This window comes from Neolamprologus multifasciatus, chromosome 14 (genome assembly GCF_963576455.1).
Source record: "Neolamprologus multifasciatus chromosome 14, fNeoMul1.2, whole genome shotgun sequence".
In the NCBI taxonomy this organism is placed as follows: domain Eukaryota; kingdom Metazoa; phylum Chordata; class Actinopteri; order Cichliformes; family Cichlidae; genus Neolamprologus; species Neolamprologus multifasciatus.
The window spans coordinates 27548486-27571207 of NC_140452.1; the positions used below are offsets into that span (position 1 = coordinate 27548486).

Consider the following 22722-nt stretch of genomic DNA (forward strand, 5'->3'; position numbering starts at 1 on the left):
TTTTGTAGGCGAAAAATGCACTTGTTATATATAAAACAATACCGTATAGCAGCTACTGAAGCTGGCAGGAAAGAAAACAGAAATACACAAACGCACATATATAAAATACACATAAAACCACACACACAAACAGGCACATACGGCACACATACGAATGCATATATACTTACTCATAGGTAGGCTTGGAGTGGGACCAGCCATAGAGGCTATGGACATCATAGTGTCTGACTCTTCTTCCATCACTGAGTATCTGTTCACTGTTCATACACAGAGTCTTATGGTTTAAACCAAGATGTTTTGACTCCAAGGCTGCAAAATGCACGCACACACACACGTGTACACACACACACACACACACGTGTGAATATATTTAAGTAAGAATATATTTTTTTATGTATTCTGCTTATGTTGATATTGTTAAATAACCTAATTATTTCTCATGGTAAACAAATACAGTAGTCTGTCTTACGTGGCATATATGGTGGATTTTCCAGAACTGGATCACCAAGACACTTTCCTCCAACTGTGCCATGGACAAAACTTGAAGGCTCATTCATGTCCTTCAAAAAAACATAAAGTATAGATGATGGAACTGAAAAGAAAATCAGGTAGAATCAGTGGTAAACAGAAACAAGGTGCCTTTATTGGATTTTCTATTTCAGGACACTCACGATCCAAATACCATCAAACTTCATGGTATTCTCATAGAAATCTTTAATTTCTGTGTACCACCAATCTGCCGTTTGGTTCCGGAAAAAGTCTGGAAATGCAGTGAATGACCTATAGAGCTGGAGATTAGAAGAAAATGAAATTATGAAAACTGAAAAAGCCCAGTAATGATTAAATGATTAATGTCTCTCTCTCTGTCTCTCTACACATATATATACATATACATACATACACACACACACACAGACACATACATATATATATATATATGTATATATATATATATATATATATATATATATATACACATATACACACACACACACACACACACACACACACATATATATATATATATATATATATATATATATATATATATATATATATATATATATATATATATATATATATATATATATACATACATACGTACATACGTACATACATACATATATATATATATATATATATATATATATATATATACATACATACATACATACATACATATATATATATATATATATATATATATATATATATATATATATATATATATATATATATATATATATATATATATATATACATACATACATACATACATACATACATACATATATATATATATATATATATATATATATATATATATATATATATATATACACACACATACACATACATATACACACACATACATATATATACACACACATATTAGGGGTGCACCGATACCACTTTTTTGGAAACGAGTACAAGTACGAGTACTTGCATTTCAGTACTCGCCGATACCGATACCGAGTACTTAATAAAAACATGATTTAAATTTACAGGTAACAGCTTTAGTCCTATAATTTAACAAAACAAAACAACAACAAGGGACTAGTTTGGAATTAAGAACATTTATTTAAAATGAAAAGCATGTTGTATGCAACATATTACAGAATAAATAATTATAAAAAACAAAATTTAATTTTTAATTTGTTCGTCTGTTTCTCTGTTTAGAAGTCTCACTAGCACAGTCACAGCTGGGATGACATCAGAGGCTAGTGCGTCGTAGCTGCTCACTTTTTTAGTTAGTTCCTCAAAGGGGGCGAGGATGGCAACAGTCGTCTCCATAAGAGCCCATTGGTGAGCGGTGAGATAGTCAGGGAGTTCATGCTCGGACACATACACTCCCAGCACTCGTTTTTGCTCAATGAGGGACTGGAGCATGTAATACGTGCTTTCCAGCGCGTCTGTACGTCCTGCTGCAGTCTCTTTATTGGCTGGTTGAGCTGTCCCTGAATGTCCTCTAGGCGGGAGTAGGCTAAGGCGGAATGTTTAAAATGCCCAACTATTTTCCGTCCCACTGCTATAGCATCAGCTATGCTCCTCTGTGCTAATAAGCATGGGTAAAGAAGCGTGGGTAAACTCTTTGTACTCGTTGTTGTGTTGGGATTTTGGTGCTTGATTAAATTACTCGTGTTAAATGCGCTACCGTTTAAGCCTCCTCTGGACAATTTCGCTGAGCACAATTTGCAGTCTGCCTTTGTTTTCGCGTCTTCGTTCACTTTGAAATAGTTCCACACGGCTGACTTGTCTCGCCTGCCCTTCTCTCAGCTCTGAGCTGCAGGCGGGGCCTGGGGGCCTGGGGGCGGGCACTCAAGGCCTGGGGGCAGGCACTCAGGGCCTGTGATTAACCCCTTACATGCCGCTCAAACAGGTCTCAGACCGTGGTAGACAGGTCTCAGACCGTGGTATCGGTCCCCGGTATCGGGGGACTTTTAACGAGTAGGAGTACTTTAGAAAATGTGGTATCGAGGCCGATACCCGATACCAGTATCGGTATCGGTGCATCCCTAACACATATATATACACACACACATATATATACACACACACACACACATATATATACACACACACATATATATACACACACACATATATATACACACACACACACACACACACATATATATACACACACACACACACATATATATATATATTATGGAATGCCGTTTAGGAAAATATTATATATATATTACAATCAAAGTCTGAATATATAGAACAAAACTTGAATATATTGAATGTAACTTGAATATATAGAACGAAACTTGATTATATAGAACGAAACTTGAATATATAGAACAAAACTTGAATATATGGAATGAAACTTGAATATATAGAACGAAACTTGAATATGTAGAATGAAACTTGAATATATAGAATGATCTTCTGAATATATAGAATGAAACTTGAATATATAGAATGATCTTCTGATAATGCATGCCAGATGCTTCGGTTATTAGTAAATTTGGTTGTGTTCATTAGAAAATGTTTTTGGTGCCAGACACTAAAAATTGTGAAATATCACAATATTGAAAAAGTTCCAAAGCTATTATTTAGGTAAAGATTGATAAGACTGGTTTTATCTTCATATTCCTTTGTGCCATTTAAATCATAAAAGTAGTCAAATAAAGTGTTTAAATATACTTTTCTTTCATGACAAACCATACTTGTCACAGTAAAAAAATGTCACACTATATGTTACATATCATGGTATGATGTACTAATTTATCTGTTAATAAACATGAATTGTGCCTGTCTAATCAAGTAAACAAAATCCTTAAACATTCCCTAAAGAATGTAAACCAGGTTTATGTTTAACAGTTATTATTATTATTATTATTATTATTATTAGTAGTAGTAGTAGTAGTAGTAGTAGTAGTATCATTATTTGATAAGAATGCAATGTCATATAGTGCGATGATGATATAATGTTCATATTTCAGCTATATATTATTATATATTTCATGTCTGTCACATTTATAGACAACTTGCTGGCAGTGTTGGAGATACCGTTAAATATTTTTTCATTAGGGTTACTATCACACTTTTCAAAACCTTTCCAAAACCTAACAAAAACTATTATTTAAACCTGTGAGTTAATCTATAAATCAAGTGAAAATTAATATGAATTTCAATGTAAAGCATAAATGTTCAAATGGGACACTGAAATAAAGTTTAACTCATCTCATTTGAAAATGTAAAGAAAAGTTGCTCTGGGTGGCAGATCTTTCAATGACCACATCTAGGTATATTATTAAAAAATAAACAAAGGTATCTGAAATACAAAACATGGCTGATAAACCTGTGTGTTATGACATCACCACTGACATTTTACATTGTGTGGAATAGGTGGACACAGGAAGCATTTGAGAAAATTGAATTCTATGTAACAGTGAGGTTGTAGCATATTCTTTTGCTCCCTGCAGGGGTACTAAATAATCTAATGTTACTATGGGTCATATCAGAGAACAGAGATACAACATGCCATAAAGGCAGGAAAACAGATAAACTACAATCCAAAAACAAAATATGCCTCATATGTATAAACTGAAACCAAATGCATCCATCCATTCTCTTCTGCTTATTTTTATCCGCGTTGCTAGCCTATCTGCGTTGCCAGCTACCACAGGATGAAAGGCAGAGTACACCCTGGACAGGTTGATAATCTGAAGCTGGGTTAACAACATTAACAAGAAACAAAAAAATTAAACATGCATATGCAAAATAGAAAAACAAAAACAAAATCCTCATAAGTTCTGCAAACCTTGATAATACACATCATGCTCTTCCAAATCCTGGTGAATTCTGTATTGCAAAATCCATGTCTGATTTGAAAGTAGTGTACACTACATGAACTGGTATATGAAGGATATTTTCACAAGTATTGGTCACAGGAAATCTGCAGTTAGTGATGAACTCAATGCTTGGCTTTGGAGAAAACCCAGGGCTGGAATGTTTCCACAATTAAACAAATTAACTGTTGTGCACAGTTTAGTCTCCACAATCACACGCTGTGAGTCTATTGCACACTGTTTTTTACTGTGATATTTTTGTTTACTTAGCTTAGTCTAGCAATTGAAACTTACGGCCAATTTTTAACCTTACACTAGTAATTTCAGTGCATTTAGTTCCGTTCTTAACTCTTCTGCCTTGGGCCCTCTCGAGTGAAAGTTCTAAGATTGTAGATGGGACCCGTTGTGGGGAACTCCTGTAAAGTGGAATGCACGTTCTCCATAACGTTAGCTGGTTAACCAGGGGCTATCTGACCGGAGAGGTTCACTGCATTTGGTCTTCCACGATGAAACAGTGAATAAATTTCTTCATCAGTACTACGATGCAGTACACTGGTACTAATATTTGGTTGGCCAGAACATGCATTTGCCAGGGTGTTAATTAGCTCCTCATTACTTAGAATTTGAGCCACAAGATTCCGTGCAGACTGGCTCATAATGCCATTCCTTGCAGTTACAAACAAGGAAAACACTAGATGGCGCAAGCGCCTCCGTGACGTCAGGTTTCATTTTATATATTCAGAAGATCATTCTATATATTCAAGTTTCATTCAATATATTCAGAAGATCATTCCATATATTCAAGTTTCGTTCTATATATTCAGAAGATCATTCTATATATTCAAGTTTCATTCTATATATTCAGAAGATCATTCTATATATATAATAATTTCCTAAACGGCATTCCATAATATATATATATATACATATATATATATATATATATATACACATACACATACATATATATATACACACACACATATATATGGAATACGGAAAATATTGTACCTCTACTTGAGTATCCCAGTCCAGACTTTCATCTACAGTGACATTGGGATAATCAGGCCACACCTGTAACAGTTATAATATAAATATAATAATAATAATGATAGCACAAATGATTGCTACACAACATGCAAAATCTCTCTTTTTCAACACAGCAAATACTGAAGTATATATTGTTTAACTTTTTGTGAACATTCATTCCTTCTTACCTTCCCCCACACAATGTCATCACTGATGGTTTGGGGCCATTTGATGAAAACATCTGCTGCTATCCCTCTCTCAAAAGCTGGATAGGGCTGGGTCTCATTACCTGAGATGGCGGGATCCTGGAATTGGAAATGCACAAGTCTTGTGTATTCAGTACATGAGAGAATGCAGATTTTCAGTAACATGTGTCCTTTATAAAATGGAAATTACACTACATTTGACATTAGAGTCAATCAATTTTTTTATTGTATTTACATCTGCCTTGTGGTTGCTAATGATTAAGCATTACTTCAATGTACAGATCTCAATATCTCATTACCAGAATGAAGATGAATCTCATGCCCTCGTCTCTCATGCTATCAACCAGGGCAGGCAGTCCTTGAAAGTCTTTGTCCAGGACAAAGTTAAGCTGACGCTCCATGTAGTCAATGTCTGCATACTGCACATCCTGCAAAAGATGCCAATTGAAGCTTAAATGAAATTTTAGACTAACATTTTGTTGCATGTTCATTTTTGTGTACAGAGTTAGTAGATGCAATTACGTTTAAATTAAAGCTGTTTTTAAAAACACATTTCTTACTAAACCTCTAAACAGCTAAAACACTTTGGAAACAAATGATAATAATTATAATGAATAAATAATGATAATAACAACTGATAACTTTTCATACACAGGTGTCATATGCTGGGCTGTAGTGGATAAATATGTCAAATCGGCTGCGCTAATCTTATAATGCATGCTACACATGGGATGTAGGGGACCTGAGAGTTTTATTTGTTTCTGGGTCTCATTTCTTACAATGAAAATAACACTTGATCTGCTTTGGTTGCCTAAAATGTCTGTGGAAGATTAAAGCTGGCTCGTGTATAAAGCTAGCTGATGTGTAGCATTTTTAAGTATCTGAATTTTCTGCAATCCTTCATTCAACCTAATGCTGCAGGAATCTTTTTGGTTGGTGTCAGCTTCTTGCAGGTTAGGGCTTTGTGAAAGCATATTCTGGGGATCACTTGATTATTGATGGAAAGTCTTGTGTTCTGTTCTGCATAATGAAGAGGATTCGGTTCTGGCCTGTTTCCTCATAGGACATCTTTGGCCAAAATGTTACCCTAATATGCACTTCAGTTTTCACTGTGAGGAAATGTGTAGTACAAACTGGAAATGTCTAGAGGCTGTGAAACATACAATTGATTGAATTTCAAATAAAATTATAGGTCACATTTGATTAGGTTAAACTGGATGTACCCAGTGTAATCCACAAAGTCCACGTCTCCATTTTTCTTCTCCCGAAAACCCAATTTCATGTAATTCAGTTACAGGTCACATACAATCATTATACTGCAAAAACATAGCTAGATACTGTGTTGGGTTTAGTTCTGTCTATTCCACTGAGTGTATGGCTCTGAACTATACAACCTACAATGGATAAGATTTCAGGTTGCATTTGTCCAGATGAAACCAATGAAATAATTCCTTGTGCAGTTGCACTGACTGAATGAAATCAGACAAAAGCAGACAAATATACTGCTATGTAATTGAGCCACATGTTTTATAGGGAGTATAAGCATTGTGTCCTGCAGAAAGGTTCCTTAAGTTGTTTCACTTGCTCAGAAGGAGGTGTTTGGTTGGTAGGTGAATTTTTTAATTTATCAGAGAAAGAAGTTAAGAAACGTACAATTATTGTTCACCAATCTAAATAAATAAATATGGGATTGTCTTAGATTTCAAAATATATTGTCAAATATTGTCAGAACATAATAGTTTGACTGTAGAGAAAGGGGCAAAGCACTCTTTGAAGAAACAGGATCACTTGGATCCAAAGCATTAGGCAGGTTTGTTCTATAAGAAACAAAAAAAGCATCTTCACCACAGATAAAGGATTTGCTAGATAAAGAAGGCAGAACTTCAATCAGCAGCGCTACTGTCAAACGAACGCGGTCTAGTAATGGTCTCAGAGGATAAGTAGCAATCTCCAACCATTTCTCAAGAGAGAAAAAAGGTCAAACACCCAAGATGGACTAAATCATACTGAAATTGCACTGTGGATAATTGGAAAGAAGTTCTATTTACCAATAAATCCAAATTACAGAACCACATCAGTGTATGTAAGGGGACCAAAATGAGGTAAAATGATACTATGGTGTAGCAAACCCACAGTGCTACCAGTATTCAAGTGATGTAGGTATTTTGCCTACTGTTTAGTTGACATCTGGAACAGATCAGTTTTTTAAATATCTTTCTTAATTTATTCTCCTTCTTCCGCTTTTTTGTTATTATTTTGGTGTATAATTATTTTCATAATTTATTTCCTGAGGAAGATTCTACGTGTCAACCTATCTTGCTTCCTTTGGAAGGATCTTACGAACATACTTTTTCTGTTTCTCACATGTTATGCTAAATAAAAAAATTTAAAAAAGTCAAAAAAAGTCTTGTGTTTAATATAAACAAATATACGACTATACTCATGCGAACTTTCTTTGAATGATATTTTCTGAACTGCATTTAGTTTGCTGGTTTGGTGCTGTTCTTATGGTGATTTCAGACATCTCAAAAAAAATCTTTCACCAGGAACTTACATAGGGGATACCAGCTGTCTTCATTTCTGTGTATAGCGTTTCTATTTCCTTGTCATTTGTGTAACCATAGCGACAGAGCTGGAACCCAAGGGACCAATAGGCAGGTAGAACAGGTCGTCCAATCAACTGTTCAGAAGAAAGCAAACAAGGAAACCAAAACAGTTAAGCACAGGCAAAAGTTGTTTTGCAGGAAAACGGGACAGTGTCCATAAAGTGTTTGTTTGACTATTTGTGTCTGTGTGTGTGTATCACTGTGTGTGTGTGTGTGTGTGCATATGTGTGTTTAGATTGGCTAAATGAGAGAGCGCAATGAAGCGAAGAAGTCACAGCTGCTGCAGTCCATCAACAGCGGCCCAGGGCCAGACACAAAACACACAGGCGCACACAGGCACAAACAAACCACAAGTCCAAGAAGACTTACTTGAGTGTACTCCTGCACCACCATCTCAGGCGTCGGACCCATGACCACGTAGAAATCCAGGATGCCTCCCAGAGTTCGGTAGGTTAAAGCTGGACCAGGCAGTAAAGTCACATCTACAAACAAAGCATAAAAGAGATTTTTGTTACTTAAAAATTGATATGTTACTTAGAAATTTACATGAAGCCTAGGTGTGTGTGTATGTGTGTTTCCACTATATATTTTAGTGTTTAAAGCATGCTTTCAAGAAAGGAGGGAGAAGATGCAAAAGTAACAAACAAAACATTTTATTTCATTTTGGTACAGTGTGTACTAGCATAAATAGCAGTGTACCGCAATGCCGACAAAAACTTTTAGTGAAGACATTTAGACTACAATATTTAGTCTAATAATCCAATAGGTTACAAGCACGATGTCACAGAAGGCATAACTATCCTCATGAGAAATGTGAGGACAGTTTGTGTGATGCATGTCCATTTGTGTTTCATGGGATGAATACAATAAACAGACGCAGCGATGCGCTTACTACATTATGCAAATATCAAAGCAATTGTTCTTAAAACTTATAAGATGCAATTAATCATTAATTATTAAATGCTTACTTGCATACATAATTGAGCATGATTGTGTGTACATGTGAAAGTAAATGGATGCACTTAAATCTGGTGTATACGCATGACCTGGCAATAGTGTTCGTGCGTAAGTTATGTGGGACTCTGCGTGTGTGTGTGCTTCTCTCACCCATAGCATTGCTGTTTAGCAGCAGCACACCGTGAGCATCAGCTGTATTCTCAAGACCCATATAGAAGGGATGGACTCCATAGCAATTCATCTTGTACTGTAGGAGAGAGACAAAAAAAGTAAGTATCAAGTTCACAGTGTGAAATGGGTGAATGCTGGTTAAGGAATTTCCCTGTGTGGTTTGTGCTAATGCTGAGTTGTGCACAACTTTGTTTTATTTAGCACATTTCTTTTCACCTGACAGTACATTTCTAATTTTATTTATGGATATGACAGCAACCCAGCTATAATGGGCTTACTCCCAGCACTCTCTGTATTCTGAAGTTTTCCCCAGAGAGAGTAAGAGAAACATATTCCTACAGCTATCTTCTATGTAAATTAACGTGCACCTAATAAAAGTTTTAAATATAAAGTTTGCATGCTAAGTAAAGGAGCCAGTTAATTATGAGAAGACTGTAGCTTGTTTGCTACCATACTATTCAATGCCAAGTTAGTGTTCCTTTAGTAAAAATCCAAGAGGTTCTCTTGTCTTCAGTGCAGGGGTGTCCAAACTTTTTTCACTGAGGGCCACATACATAAAAATATAGGAGGGGCTGGGCCACTTACTAGAAATTAGGTATATAACCTTAACTTTAGTGTATTAAAATTAGAAAAATCACTTACATGTGGTCGAATATATTATATTGTTGAATATAATTAAAGACAAAACTGCCTTCATCACAGCTTTCCATAAATGGATCTTTATTGATTTATTCAGAAAAAGCTTTGGTAGCTCATTCTCAGAACAGCAGCCTCAGATTTCTTCTTAGACAGAAGATTTACAGCACAGAGAAAAAACAATAAAGGGGAAAATGGGACGGGCACATTTCAAGTTTGTTATTTAAGTTATTAGGCTTAGCAACACACCTATTAACGTTCGTTTGAAACCGTTATCAACATTAACAGACTGAACTGGACTTAATAACAGGAGTGCATATAATTTTAGTAAATTATTCTGGTGAGTATCAGCTGCGCTGGGTGTAAATCGGGACATCCAGCCGCGGTGCTGATCGCCACTCGTGCCAAAAATCTAGACAAATGTCACTTGATCAAGGAGCAAATCTGCATCAGATGAGATCAGCTGACTTTGCGTGTACGTGGGCAGTGCACAGCGGTGTGTACTCTGTGTGTTAACAAGAAAAGCGCATATAAGAAAGTGGTGTGCAAAAGCAGGGTAGTGACAGAATTGATGCGCATTATTGATATTTGAAGCATGTGTACCTGCACATTAACACACGGGTACTGTGGAATATATTTTTTACTCACCTAAAGTGCTCGTCCACTCCCCGCAAAAAAATAGCAGCTGTGCGGTGTCTGTGGCATCAGTGCTCTCATCGCATGCGATGGAGTAAAGATCAAAAGCACAGCTTTATCAGACAGTTGCAGTTTCATGTTGGCTGACAAGTCTTCAACAACTGGATTTCTGGACAAGCTGACGTTGTTGACGGGCGCATTATTTCGGTGACTTTAACGAGGCCGTGTTTTATGAGGTCTCCATCTGAAAAAGGCTTGCCATGTCTTGCGATGAGTTGGGCGACCTCATAGCTGGCTATTGTAGCCTTTTCCTGGACCTTTTGAGCACGAAAAAATTACTGTTGCTGACCCCGCAGGAGAGATACCCTTTGCTTTAATTTCTGCTCTCGATCAGCACCAGTGTAGGATGCATAGGCCTGATGTTTGGTTTCATAATGACGTCGTACATTATACTCTTTCATAACTGCCATAATTTCAGTGCAGATCAAACAGACACACTTCCCCTTGAATTCTTTGAAGAAATATTCACTCTCCCACCATGTCTGCATTCACTTTCTACCTTTCGCTTCTTTGGTTCTGCCATGTTTAGTAACTAACTTGGGCTAAATTTCTTCTGTGATTGTCCTTTTTGGTGGAGCAACTGCCTCGATCGACAGTAGCTCCCCCTGGTGTTAAAACTAAGAAGTGCAATACACTCAAGCAAAAGTTGAAGTGCGGGCCATATTCGATTCTATTTATAAAATTACTTGCGGGCCAATTAAAAATGGATCGCGGGCCGCAGTTGGCCCGCGGGCCGGAGTTTGGACACCCCTGCTTCAGTGCTTAGATTAGAATAGAACTAGTCAGACATGGCAAAGACCAAAGGTGGTGGGGGACAGGGAATCTGCCACTATCCTGAGACTCATGGGCACGTTACACTCTATCAGCCTCTTGCACTTCTGGTACATAAGAAGTTGTTGAATTGTAATACAGTGTTGCTGAGGACCTGCTCTGCCTTTGTGTCACTTGTGTTTAGATGTGTGCCTCTTCTTGATAAGTGTGAGTGTGTCCTTATGGCACTGGTACATAGTGTGATGGCTGTGGCTTAAGAGGGAGAAAGATAGTGAATTATCTAATGACCTAAGCCTTGTGGTCTCTCTCAACTACTCTGTCATAACAAATGTGCAGACATGGATTTTCATTCTGGAAACATTTAGATGGACTCTAAGAGTTCAACCATGGACACTCTTCAAAATAAAGCAACATTTGGGTTAACCTGTTTTTCAGGTGCCTTACAAAACATTTCCTTCAAATGCTCTGGATTTCTACATGCTTAATGACTGAAGATGCCCTCTCCACAGTATATTTTAACTCTGATATACCAAGGATTCAGCTATTATTTTTTAAGTGTTTCATTATCCATCTTTAAATTATTTGGCCTCCTCCCCAACTTTAATTTTCTTCCTCTCCAAGAAGCCCCATAACAGTTATCTGAACCCTGTGGTGTAATCTTAAAAGCTCAGCAATTACCCTTGATAATGGTGATGTGAACTATATCCTATCTGACCTTGAAATTGTGATGACAAACCTGATGACAAATGGTCATGTCAATGGAAACACAAATATCATTAATAAGAAAAAGAGAGAACTTTACATAGTCTAGAAAGAGGTTTACTCTTCACAATTTCTACAAGTCATATAACCTCCTAGGACCTGGCATCCACATATGTGGACATCACATTTTGGGTTATTTAGACCAAAATACTTAATTTTGCTCTACAAGGGCCTGATATCCACTTACGAGGACATTATACTGCTACTGTTCTATCAAAATTTTGAACGAATATTCTCATATGTGGCTCTGATTTTTCTTAAAAACAAATAAGGTAAGAAAAAATCTGGTAATTCTTTGTTTTTACATTCATCACTCCCCAATATGCCCAAATATCAAAGAGAAATTAAAAATGCATGCCGTGGAAGAGTTGGGGTCTTAGGAGGTTAAAGATACTCACTGCATAACTTTAATATATGTCATAGCAAGCATAAAAATGGTTTCAATAAAACAATAAAACAAACATTATGTGTTTATGGTATACTTACACCAGGAGGCTGGTCCTTGGAGAACATACCCCAGGTATGATAGTTTAGATCGTGCTTATAAGTTTTATGCTCTGTTTCCCCAAAACCATAAACATACTGAGATGGCAGTCTAGTTGTCACTTGGATGAACATGTCTGAGAAAGTAAAACCTGGCACAGATGAATCCCAACTAGGAGAAAAGACAGGGAATTAAACCAATGAGAGATGAGAGAAAGAAAAGAGAAGGCATGTGGTGGCTGTGGTAATGGGTAGTCATAGGTAGTACTTCACATTATGTTTAAATAAATAGGCATAAAGACCCATGGAGAACTGCAGGCACCCCTTCAACATAAATTTTATTTAGTAAAATTTCAGCTGACAGTTCCAAAAAAAAACATTGGAGGTTTAACTACAAAATAATGTCACCCTTGCTTTGAGATATTCTTTGAATAGACTCCAAACCTGTGCTGCTTCATGTGACATCATCATGAATGCTGAACAAGCAAAAACAACTTCAGGCACTGATGGACCTGAGCATATCTCATGTGACTGCGTAACTGCACCAGAGGGTTTGACTCAGCATTGTTACTTTAGCCTCAACATACCTAAAACTTTTGGATACTCACATTATAGTCCCGGTGCTATTCCTAATAATCTGGATGCCGAATGGGTACTGGACAATAGCGACCCTGTAAAGCCTATTGCTCTCTTCAGTCTCAGGAGTTGTAGGAACCGACAACTCCACTGGTACCTCATAGCGATCATCATTTGGGTCATAGATCTGCATGTGGAGGAATTGTTATTGCATCAATTTATGCACATCACTCATGAATCAATTATTGCCCCACTATGTGAACAAAAAAAATAAATAGGCACACACCTTGAATTGCAGCATGTCACTGCTGTGATATTTAATGTCAACACGGAGTGTGTCAATATCACGGGACTGTGGACGACCACTGCTCCTGTACTTCGTGTTCCGAATGATATCAATTGTCATCCCCTCATTAGTTTCCCTTAATGATGTGACATTGTAACCATAGTCTTCTGGATAGATGCAATTTGGGGCACCTTCAATGGCAATTGGCTATGTAGGGAAAAAAGAAAACATAACAGAGCACTATGAAATAAAGTTTCAAGACTGACACCATCAAATCACCAAAAGGCTATATTTAAGTGTCAATTGTTAGGAAGGCAACAAATCAAATGTTCAAACTGAAATATTGTCATTGCATTTCTAATATGTGCCAACTTTGAATTTGATGCCAGCAACAGGTTTCAAAGAAGCTGAGTAAGTGTAAGTGTTTGGGCACTGATGATGCTCATTTACTGCAGTTTTGAAAGCAAAATGTTTATCCAAATATGCTTGATTTGGATTTCTGCTGGTCTGCATAGTAGTATTTGCCATATAATGAAAGCATTTCCACTTTTCATCATTTACCTTTAACACAGAATTCCAACTATTTGACAGAAAAATAAAATGATATGTGTATGTTAGCCTACGACATGAGAAATTCAGTAGGCTACTTACATCCCAGATACAGCCTCTGGCCTCGCACTTAGCCTGATCTGCATTGTCCTCTGGATGACAGTTAATACGTAGTACTTTCCACTCTACCACATAGGTCTCCCCCAAGATCAAGTCAAGGTTCTGCAGGGTCAGCACCTGTGGATTGGATAAATTTTAAGGAAGGAAAGTGTTTGTGCAGGGATTACAGAAGCCATTGAGAACAAAGCCCAGATCTGCCTGGCAATGTGACTGTGTCATCTTTATGACACATCGGGATGTGGACAGCATCACCACTGCTAGCATTGCTAAGGTTAGCCAAAGTGTCCACACTTTTATTTTTCTATTTTTTGTCTATTATGTCTATTTTTTTCTCTTCTTTACATCACTAACAAGTTAGTCACCAAGAACATCCCTAACATACAGTAAGAATGAAATGTTTGAAAATCAAATAAAGTAATCAAATAAAACACATTTTAGCTTCCAGGCTGACTTGTTTAATATTGATTTATATTTTAGTGTGTATGAAACTAATAATCTTTAGCAGCTGTGAGCTATGTTCATTGGTCAGACTAGGCAAAAGGAGATTGATGAACATGACAAACCAGAATTTAGGTATAACAGCACAGATGCCTTTAACCCGCAGGAAATTATTACAACTCAGTGTCTTGTGATAAATGTAAGGTTGTGCCCGTGACCAAGGAGACCTCAAGGATTTACACAAACACTGCCACAGCCACATATACTTGATAGTGTATGTACATGCAGTTACTTACACACACACACACACACACACACAACAAATCTAAAAAGTACTGCTTAAAGAGTCTCTCGACACTTTACAGACTCTTGCCTTTTGCTCCTAACCCTGGGCACTTATTGTAGAATCATTGCTCTTAGTTGTTCATTTTCACTGTTTTTTTTTTTTTTTTTATGATTTTCACCCAATGTAAATTGTTATCATTTGTTACACTTAGAGGCTAACCTTGACGTGAACAATAATGGTTTCATTCCTGGTCAAACTGAAACAAATGACAGAAGTGTGGCTGCTGTAGAAGTCCTCCGTTCTGCATCAGTCATGCAATACTAGAGTCTGTGCTTTCTTATTATTATATTAATTCATTGATTGATAATATTGATATTGATTGTTTCCATTAGTCCAGTCGGGGTGGCTATAGCTCAGGTGGTAGAGCAGGTCATCTACTGATCGGAAGGTTGGTGGTTCGATTCCTGGCTTCCCCTAATCTGCATGCCAAATATCCTTGGGCAAGATACTAACCCCAAATTGCTCTCCGATGCATCCATCGGAGTATGAATGTGTGTGAATGTTATCTAGAAAGCACCTAGAGAAATGTGCTTGTGCGAATGGGTGTGAATGGGTGAATGCACAAGTTGTGTAAAGCGCTTTGAGTGCTCAGAAGAGTAGAAAAGCGCAATATAAGAACCAGTCCATTTACCATTAACTACTCACTAACTATATCTGTCATATATGTTGCTTGTTTGTGGACATTAGATTAGAGATTTTCTTTTTACTATTCATATATTTGATTTTTTTACTCAAAAAATGGCTTCTGCTGCTGCAGATCACCTATAGTCTGACAAAATCTACATTCACGTGTGTTATAAATAAAGACTGTGTGACAAACACAAACAAGAAAAAAACAATAAAGGTTGCTTCTTTTTTTGCATAATTATGTCTAGAAACATGCTTGTATTTACCTTCTTGGCTCCATCGTAGTCTATATTGTTGTTATCTAATATTGTAGCAGTGTTTGTAGCATCAACATGAGTCACAGAGACGGATGCGGGAACAGTAGGTACCCCAAGGATAATAATGTTGTCAAACTTAAGGTTGTTTGGGTCATTGTAACCATTGTTGGTCACCTGCATCGTCAGTGTTCCCTACAAGACAGCAGACTATGACTATGACACAATCACATAATTTGACCTTCTAAAAATTATCCCAGATTTGCAAATTGCAAACACACAATACGTTTAGTGCCATCCACCCAAGAGTAATGTAATGTAACGTAATGTATACATTAAACATGCAATTTAGTCCTGTTTAAAGCATAAGAGTTTGATCCAGCAATACTTTAGCATCCCAACATTGGTCAACCATGAGTGGTAAAGTGGAATGAAAAAGTCAACATTCTTGGGTGGTTTTGAACTTTGGACTTAAGATCAGATTGAAAGAAATATGTTGGCTCAATTTGAAAAAAAAAAGGATGTATGAACTTGTGAGGGAAAGTTACCTGGGTAACAGTGAACTTGTAGTGGATGTAGTTGCTATTCTTAACTGTGTCTGTAAAGAGAAGCAGACGCAGAGCTTTATCTTTGTCACAGCACTTGAACACAAATGATGCACAGTTACACAGCAAAGTGTAACAGCTTCAGCTTGTTAATACGTGTGAGCTAAATGGAAGTAATTTAAGAGTCACACTGGCTAATATCCTTTTTTGTTCTCAAAAAGATAAGAACTTTCATTTGATGAAAAAAAATGTATCCAGAATCCAGTCAGTGGTAATAGCATTACACAACATACTAGCAAACAGACGGAAAAAAAAGGAGACAATACCTCGGGAATCACCGTCATCCCAAAATAGCTCTCCAGCTGCGCTGTCATGGTCATCAAGAGCAATGATCAAACCCATGGGATTACGCCGACTAGTTAAATATACATAAACACACATAAAATTACAAATAGCGTTCACATGAATAAAACAAATGCACCAAATGTAAGAATACAATGTTTGCCATTATGTCCATGTTTGTGATAATCTGTGTGTGTGTGTGTGTGTGTCTGTGTGTGTACCTGTATGTTGTGGTGACATTAGGCTTCTGTGTTGGGAGGATTGCTCCACCCCTGATGTGTAATCCAAGCTTCTCTGCTGGTAGGTACATTTCAACATGCCTTTTGCGGTCTGCCACTTGTTCCATCTGATCAGAAGGATAGCAGAATAAAATATTAATTTAACTGAATTCCCTCTTGTGGGCAAAAGAATCTATGCGATGCAGACTGTTTTTCCTTTTTATTGAAAAATATAATTATTTTTATACCATACATATGTAGGGTATGTAATTTTAATTGCTTTTTACTTCATCGTATTTAATCAGAGTTCACCGATCTTTTAAATCAGTAATTGTTAATCAAACTCTAGTCTCATAAGCGGGGGGGGGGGGGGGGGGGGGGGGGGGGGGGGTGGGGGGGGGATACTCACAAATGAGTATGTAAACACATGCAACAATTGTGAAGTGACCACCCTGTAATTTGTAAAATTTGTAAAAGACATCTGATTTGGAAACAAACTGACACTGGGCCTTTTGTGAGGGTGTTCTCCTGTCTCACCCTTGACAACAGGCTTTATGAAATCTGGATGTTAAACTGGCTTTCAAAATATTATAATGATAAACTTCACATTTCTCTCTGTCTCTTTCTCTTTAAACGTGTCCCTCCCTTCATCTCTGGTCCAGTTAGAGCTCAGCTGTTTGATCCCCCGGGGACTAAATCCTCAGAGCAGCCTAAAACTATTTAACAAAAAATATCCCAATCTCTTCCTTTTCTCCTTTTTACTTACTTCCACCGTGTCCTGTTTTCTCTCTTGTGATGCTCTAATTCTTCTTTTTTTTTTATCCTGTTTCCTCCATTCCCACTGAGCTCTATGTGAGGGTGTGTCCGGGTGTGCATGTGTCTGTTTCTGTGTGTGCGTGTGTGTCATTTTACGCAGTACAATATGGGCGTGTGTGTGGGCTAGAGTTAGTGGAGCATCTATAAGCAATTTCAGATCTTATCTCCCCCTCACTGTCTGCCTTAAGGAGGTCTTCTCTAGCCCTCTCTTCTCTTCCTCCTCTTAGTCTTGCAATCTTCCTCTTTTCTGCATACTGTAATTTTCATTTCTGTTGCCTCTTTCTCATCCTCTCTATTGTTTATGCTTTCCTCTGTCTCTGTGTAATTGCGCTACCCATCCTTTCCCCTTTCTTTTCATTCAACTCCCATCCCATCTGTTTTGTTCTCATCCGAGTGTTTCTCCAGTATTTCTTTGCTCTGTAACTTGTTTTTCATGGTCATTTTCACTACATCATTGCTCCCCCACCCTTCTATCCTCCTACCCAGATAATCACAGGGGACCAACCAGGACAAGGGGCCGGCAGTAAGACAGCCAATCTAATCGTTCATCTGATCAGTGGGCGCTTTACATCGCCACTGTGACGGCTAAATAAGGTCCCAAAGGAACTTAACACCTCTTTTATCTCTCTGTCAGGGAGATAGTCTCTCTCTTTTCTTCCTTCTCCCCTCTCTCGCTCTTTGTCCTCATTCCTACTCTGTCTTATCGCTTTAGTCTCTCAGTCTCAAACAACAACTTGAGGCATCAACTTTCATGTGACAGGTTGTGTTTTACATGTTTTTGTGACAAATGTAGCGTGATAGTGATAAGCCCCCCCCCCCCCCCCCCCAATCTATCTGATTTATTTTTATTACAAGGCTTATTATGTTAACTCAGCTCAATGAGATTTTTAAGGAAGCTGTTTTTGATTGAGAGTGTATTATATTGAAGATATTTCATTATTTTGCTTCCCTAAATGGGATTTAAAAACTGCCTGTACTGTGATGTCTGAAGTTAAAACCCAGCTTTCCTGCACTGTGGGTTAAACACAGTTTTATGACCATCAAACCATAAAAAGAGTGCAATTTATGAATGTGCACTTAACTTGGACAACCTCCAGTAAGCCTCTGGTAGTTACCTTTGCTATTAAGTAAAGTGAACATTTCAGCAAGAATTTAAAGAATTGTGGTTTCTGCAAGTGTGTCAATTAATGTATACAACTCAATTAAAGGCAGTAGTTGTGCTACTTTACAAATACAGTTACAGACCCATACATCTAACATATAGTTGTGCTACTTTAGAGGAAACACTTCCAATGAGGAAAAACTATCCTTACCGTCTCGTAGTCGTACCACCGAGCATCAGGTAGATATGCCGACACCTTATCCACACCCTACAAAAACACAAGAACACAACACTTGCATGACTATCTATTTGCATATATATCCAGAGAAAGTGCCTCGAAGAAAGTGAGGATAGCCCTTTCTGCTATATATAACTGCAACTTAATTGTAAAAATGAAGATAAAATGTCCCCATCAAGGAAACATGTTCTTAAATTGCCTATCATCCAATACAAAGTTTCCACACAGGCCTTGTGACATTTCATTCTACAATACTATGATGTAAGAGACGATGGGAAAGACGGCATCAAGCAACAACTGATAGGTGACAGCCTTTGATGGCTTAAGGTGGTGGACAGACGGGGGCAATCAATAGACGAGCACCAAGCCTTTGATAGCATTGTCACTTCCCTGTTCTTTGTGACAGTGCAGAACAGAGGGAGAGAGAGAGAGACATTCACAGGGGGCACAGCTAAAGAAAGCGCAAACTACAGGTCCTTTGCAAAAAATTTCTATATTGTGAAATACAGTGTGACAACTGCACAGGCCAAGGCCTGTCACAGGCACTGATGGCAAAAGCATCTCCCTTCCAATTACTCTCTCACCTCCTCTCTCTCTCTGTCTCTCTCACGCTGTCCTTTTTGTGGACTGTTAAGGTCTGTCATTAGGAACATGAAATAGGGGATTCAGGAGGACAAGAAGAATAGTGGCGAGGCATATTTAAACAATGACAAATAACACCAACTTATTAAATTTGAGAAGTAAAAGAAAAAAACAGGACATAGTAAAAGAAGAAAGACTAAAATATGATCAAATATATAAAAATAATGGCCTGCTAACCAAATTAAATGACTTAACACCCCCTTAAGGACCACAGATTCACACTTTGACGTAAATCACCAGTCACAACTGCTGCACAGCCTGTGGGATGACAGCCTGGGGAAATGGATGCTCCCCCTATACCTCGTTTTCTGGTGTCGGATTTGCTCGCGGCTCCTATCACTCACACCACTGACTAACGGGAAGGGACTGCAGGACTTAGCATGGCTGCTAACTGCGTTTGATAGGGAAACAGCACGAAGCCTGTATCCTTATTTGGAGCACTGAATCTCAGCTAGCTATAAGGTAAGATTTGATCAGGTGAGCCAAAGATTCATACTGGCAGAATGATCAGATGGCAGCTGAATTAAATGAGAACGGCAGAGAGAGAGAACGAGAGAAAGAGAGGGAGAGTATGAGACACAGAGTGAAAGAGAAGTGGGATGAAATGAAATGGGATCACAAGGGTGAGTAGACAGCAGCTGATTAAGAGAATGCAGATGAGACGAGGGAGCCAACGTTTGATGAAAGGATGAGCTGAAAAGAAAAAGGGAGAAACGGGCATGAGAGTAGAAGTATGGATGAAGACCAGAGGGGATGACAGAGATAGAGTGCAGGAGATCTCTTCAGTTTATCACAGAGATCAAGGTTAAAGCATTGATTGATCTGCATGATGGAGAAAGCATCATTAGAGAAATGGATAGGCAAGTAGACAAAGGAATAAATAAAGAACAGATAGAGTATAGTAGAGAATAGTTAAAAAGGTGAGTGTAGAATATCAAGGGTTGTTAAAGATCATCGTTTGACCCTTGATGATATCTCTTTATAGTGTCCTTCAGAGCATGACACAGCCGTCACATATAGTGAGCATACTCTTGCCACCTGAATCATTTTGAAATTGCATACAAGAGGACAAAAACACTTCGACGACACTGCAATATGACCCTTCTTAAGCTGATTAATCACATGAAAACAATTTTCATGGTAAAAGAAAATTTACTGTTTTTGTCTAAACAGACAGAAACAGGGGCATCCGTTAGGGCGCTGGGCTCTGTACCTGAACATTATTTGCATGGCATTGTTCTCCAAAATGGTGAAACGTGAATTTAGACCCTTTTGTTAAGTAAAAGTCATAACCTTACATAAATGATAGTACAAAAGTTTTAATGTCCATGTATGCATAAATAACTATGCAGACTGGTCAGGATCATACACTATATTGCCAAATGTTTTCACTTACACATCCAAATGACTGAATTCAGGTGCTCCAATCCCCTCCATAGCCACAAGTGGCCACCTATGCATGCTGACTAACTCTACAAATATTTGTGAAAGGATGGGTTGCTCTAAGAAGCTCAGTAAATTCCAGCGTACTGTGAAAGGATGCCACCTGTACAGCAAGTCCTGTAGTGAAATTTCACTCACTATGAAATATTACACAGTCAACTGTTAATGGATTTAAAACAAAGTGGAACCAAATGGGAACTACAGCAATTCAACCATGAAACGGTAGGCCATGTAGAATCACAGATGCTGAGGTGCACAGTGTGCAGAGGTTGCCAACTTTCTGTAGAGTAAATCGCTACTGACCTCCAGACTTCATGTGGCCTTCAGATTATCTAAAGAACAGTGTGTAGAGAACTTCATGGAATGGATTTCCATGGCTGAGCAGCTACAGCCAAGCCTTATATCACCAAGCGCCATGCAACATATCAGATGCTGTGGTGTAAAGCATGCTGCCACTGGACTAGGGCGCATTGAGAAGTGTTCTCTGGAGTAACGAGTCACACTTCTGAGTCTGGATTTGGTGGTTGTCAGAGACCAATACTTGTCTAACTGCGTTGTGCCAAAATGACTGCTCACCATTGCACAAAGCAAGGTCCATATAAAGACATAGATGAGCAGGTTTGGTGTTGAAGATCTTGACTGGTCTCCACAGAGTCCTGACCTCAACCTAATAGGATGAATTAGAGCACAGACTGTGAACCAGGCCTCCAACATCAGTGTGCGACCTCCCAAATGCTCTTCTGGAATAATGGTAAGCTCTCAAACCTTGTGGAAAGCCACCCCAGAAGAGTTGAAGCTGTTATAGCTGCAAAGGGTGGGCCGACATCATATTAAACCCTATGGATTAAGATGCGACGTCACTCAAATTCATATACGTGTGAAGCCAGATAAGCAAATATGTTTGGGTATAGAGTGTACGTTTAAACGCATGACCTCTATAGGTCAGGCTCTGGAAGATGACCCTATTTACCCAAAGTAAGCCTGCAGTTCTTCCCAATGCCACCTACAGACAAAGACAACATTGTAAAGCAAATGTTTAATCCAACTCCTGAATAACTTTACCTACTGTAAATTTATTCAAGGGCATGTCTTCACCATCACAAGCAAGGTCATATTTTCCCCTCCTTGGAGGACTTCTAAACATTTCTCTCTGTTCAATTATCAGGGCACTTTGATGGAAAGCACATTGCTTTTAAAGAGAAGGGAAATGAGCAGTGAGTCATAATTGATGCCCCAACACACCCACTGATAATGGATGTCTTTTTATCCTATCCTGTTTCCAACTGCACAACAGCAGTTGAATTGTGTCTCTGGCTGTGAAGGCATCCCAAATAGGTGCATTTGTCTTGGTTCACAAAAATAACATCCTGCACAGTTGCCTCATGCTTCTTCCTTTCCTTTCCCTATACTCTGTAAGACCCCCCCCCCCCACACACACACACACACACACACACACACTTCTTGTATTAGAAACTTTTTCACAATTACACTGATTGAAGTTACTTCATCCTCAGCCCGACAATGAATCCAATTCGCTTTCCACTATTCTGTAATTCACG

The 22722-nt window shown here is 38.1% G+C and overlaps 1 protein-coding gene across 2 annotated transcripts in view; it reads right to left on the minus strand.

Annotated features, from left to right (window-relative positions):
- si (sucrase-isomaltase) overlaps positions 1-22722 on the minus strand; it is a 70052-nt gene that overhangs the window by 14685 nt on the left and 32645 nt on the right. For both annotated transcript variants that reach the window (XM_085130458.1, XM_085130459.1), the window contains 18 exons: positions 19052-19108; positions 16926-17050; positions 16689-16777; positions 16366-16415; positions 15830-16012; positions 14135-14269; positions 13484-13690; positions 13230-13384; positions 12625-12793; positions 9253-9349; positions 8515-8627; positions 8094-8219; positions 5839-5967; positions 5522-5638; positions 5316-5378; positions 672-788; positions 470-560; positions 171-309 (listed from right to left, as the gene is read on the minus strand). In XM_085130458.1, the coding sequence (XP_084986584.1) occupies positions 171-309; positions 470-560; positions 672-788; positions 5316-5378; positions 5522-5638; positions 5839-5967; positions 8094-8219; positions 8515-8627; positions 9253-9349; positions 12625-12793; positions 13230-13384; positions 13484-13690; positions 14135-14269; positions 15830-16012; positions 16366-16415; positions 16689-16777; positions 16926-17050; positions 19052-19108 (2162 nt within the window). The remainder of the gene's footprint in view (positions 1-170; positions 310-469; positions 561-671; positions 789-5315; positions 5379-5521; positions 5639-5838; positions 5968-8093; positions 8220-8514; positions 8628-9252; positions 9350-12624; positions 12794-13229; positions 13385-13483; positions 13691-14134; positions 14270-15829; positions 16013-16365; positions 16416-16688; positions 16778-16925; positions 17051-19051; positions 19109-22722) is intronic.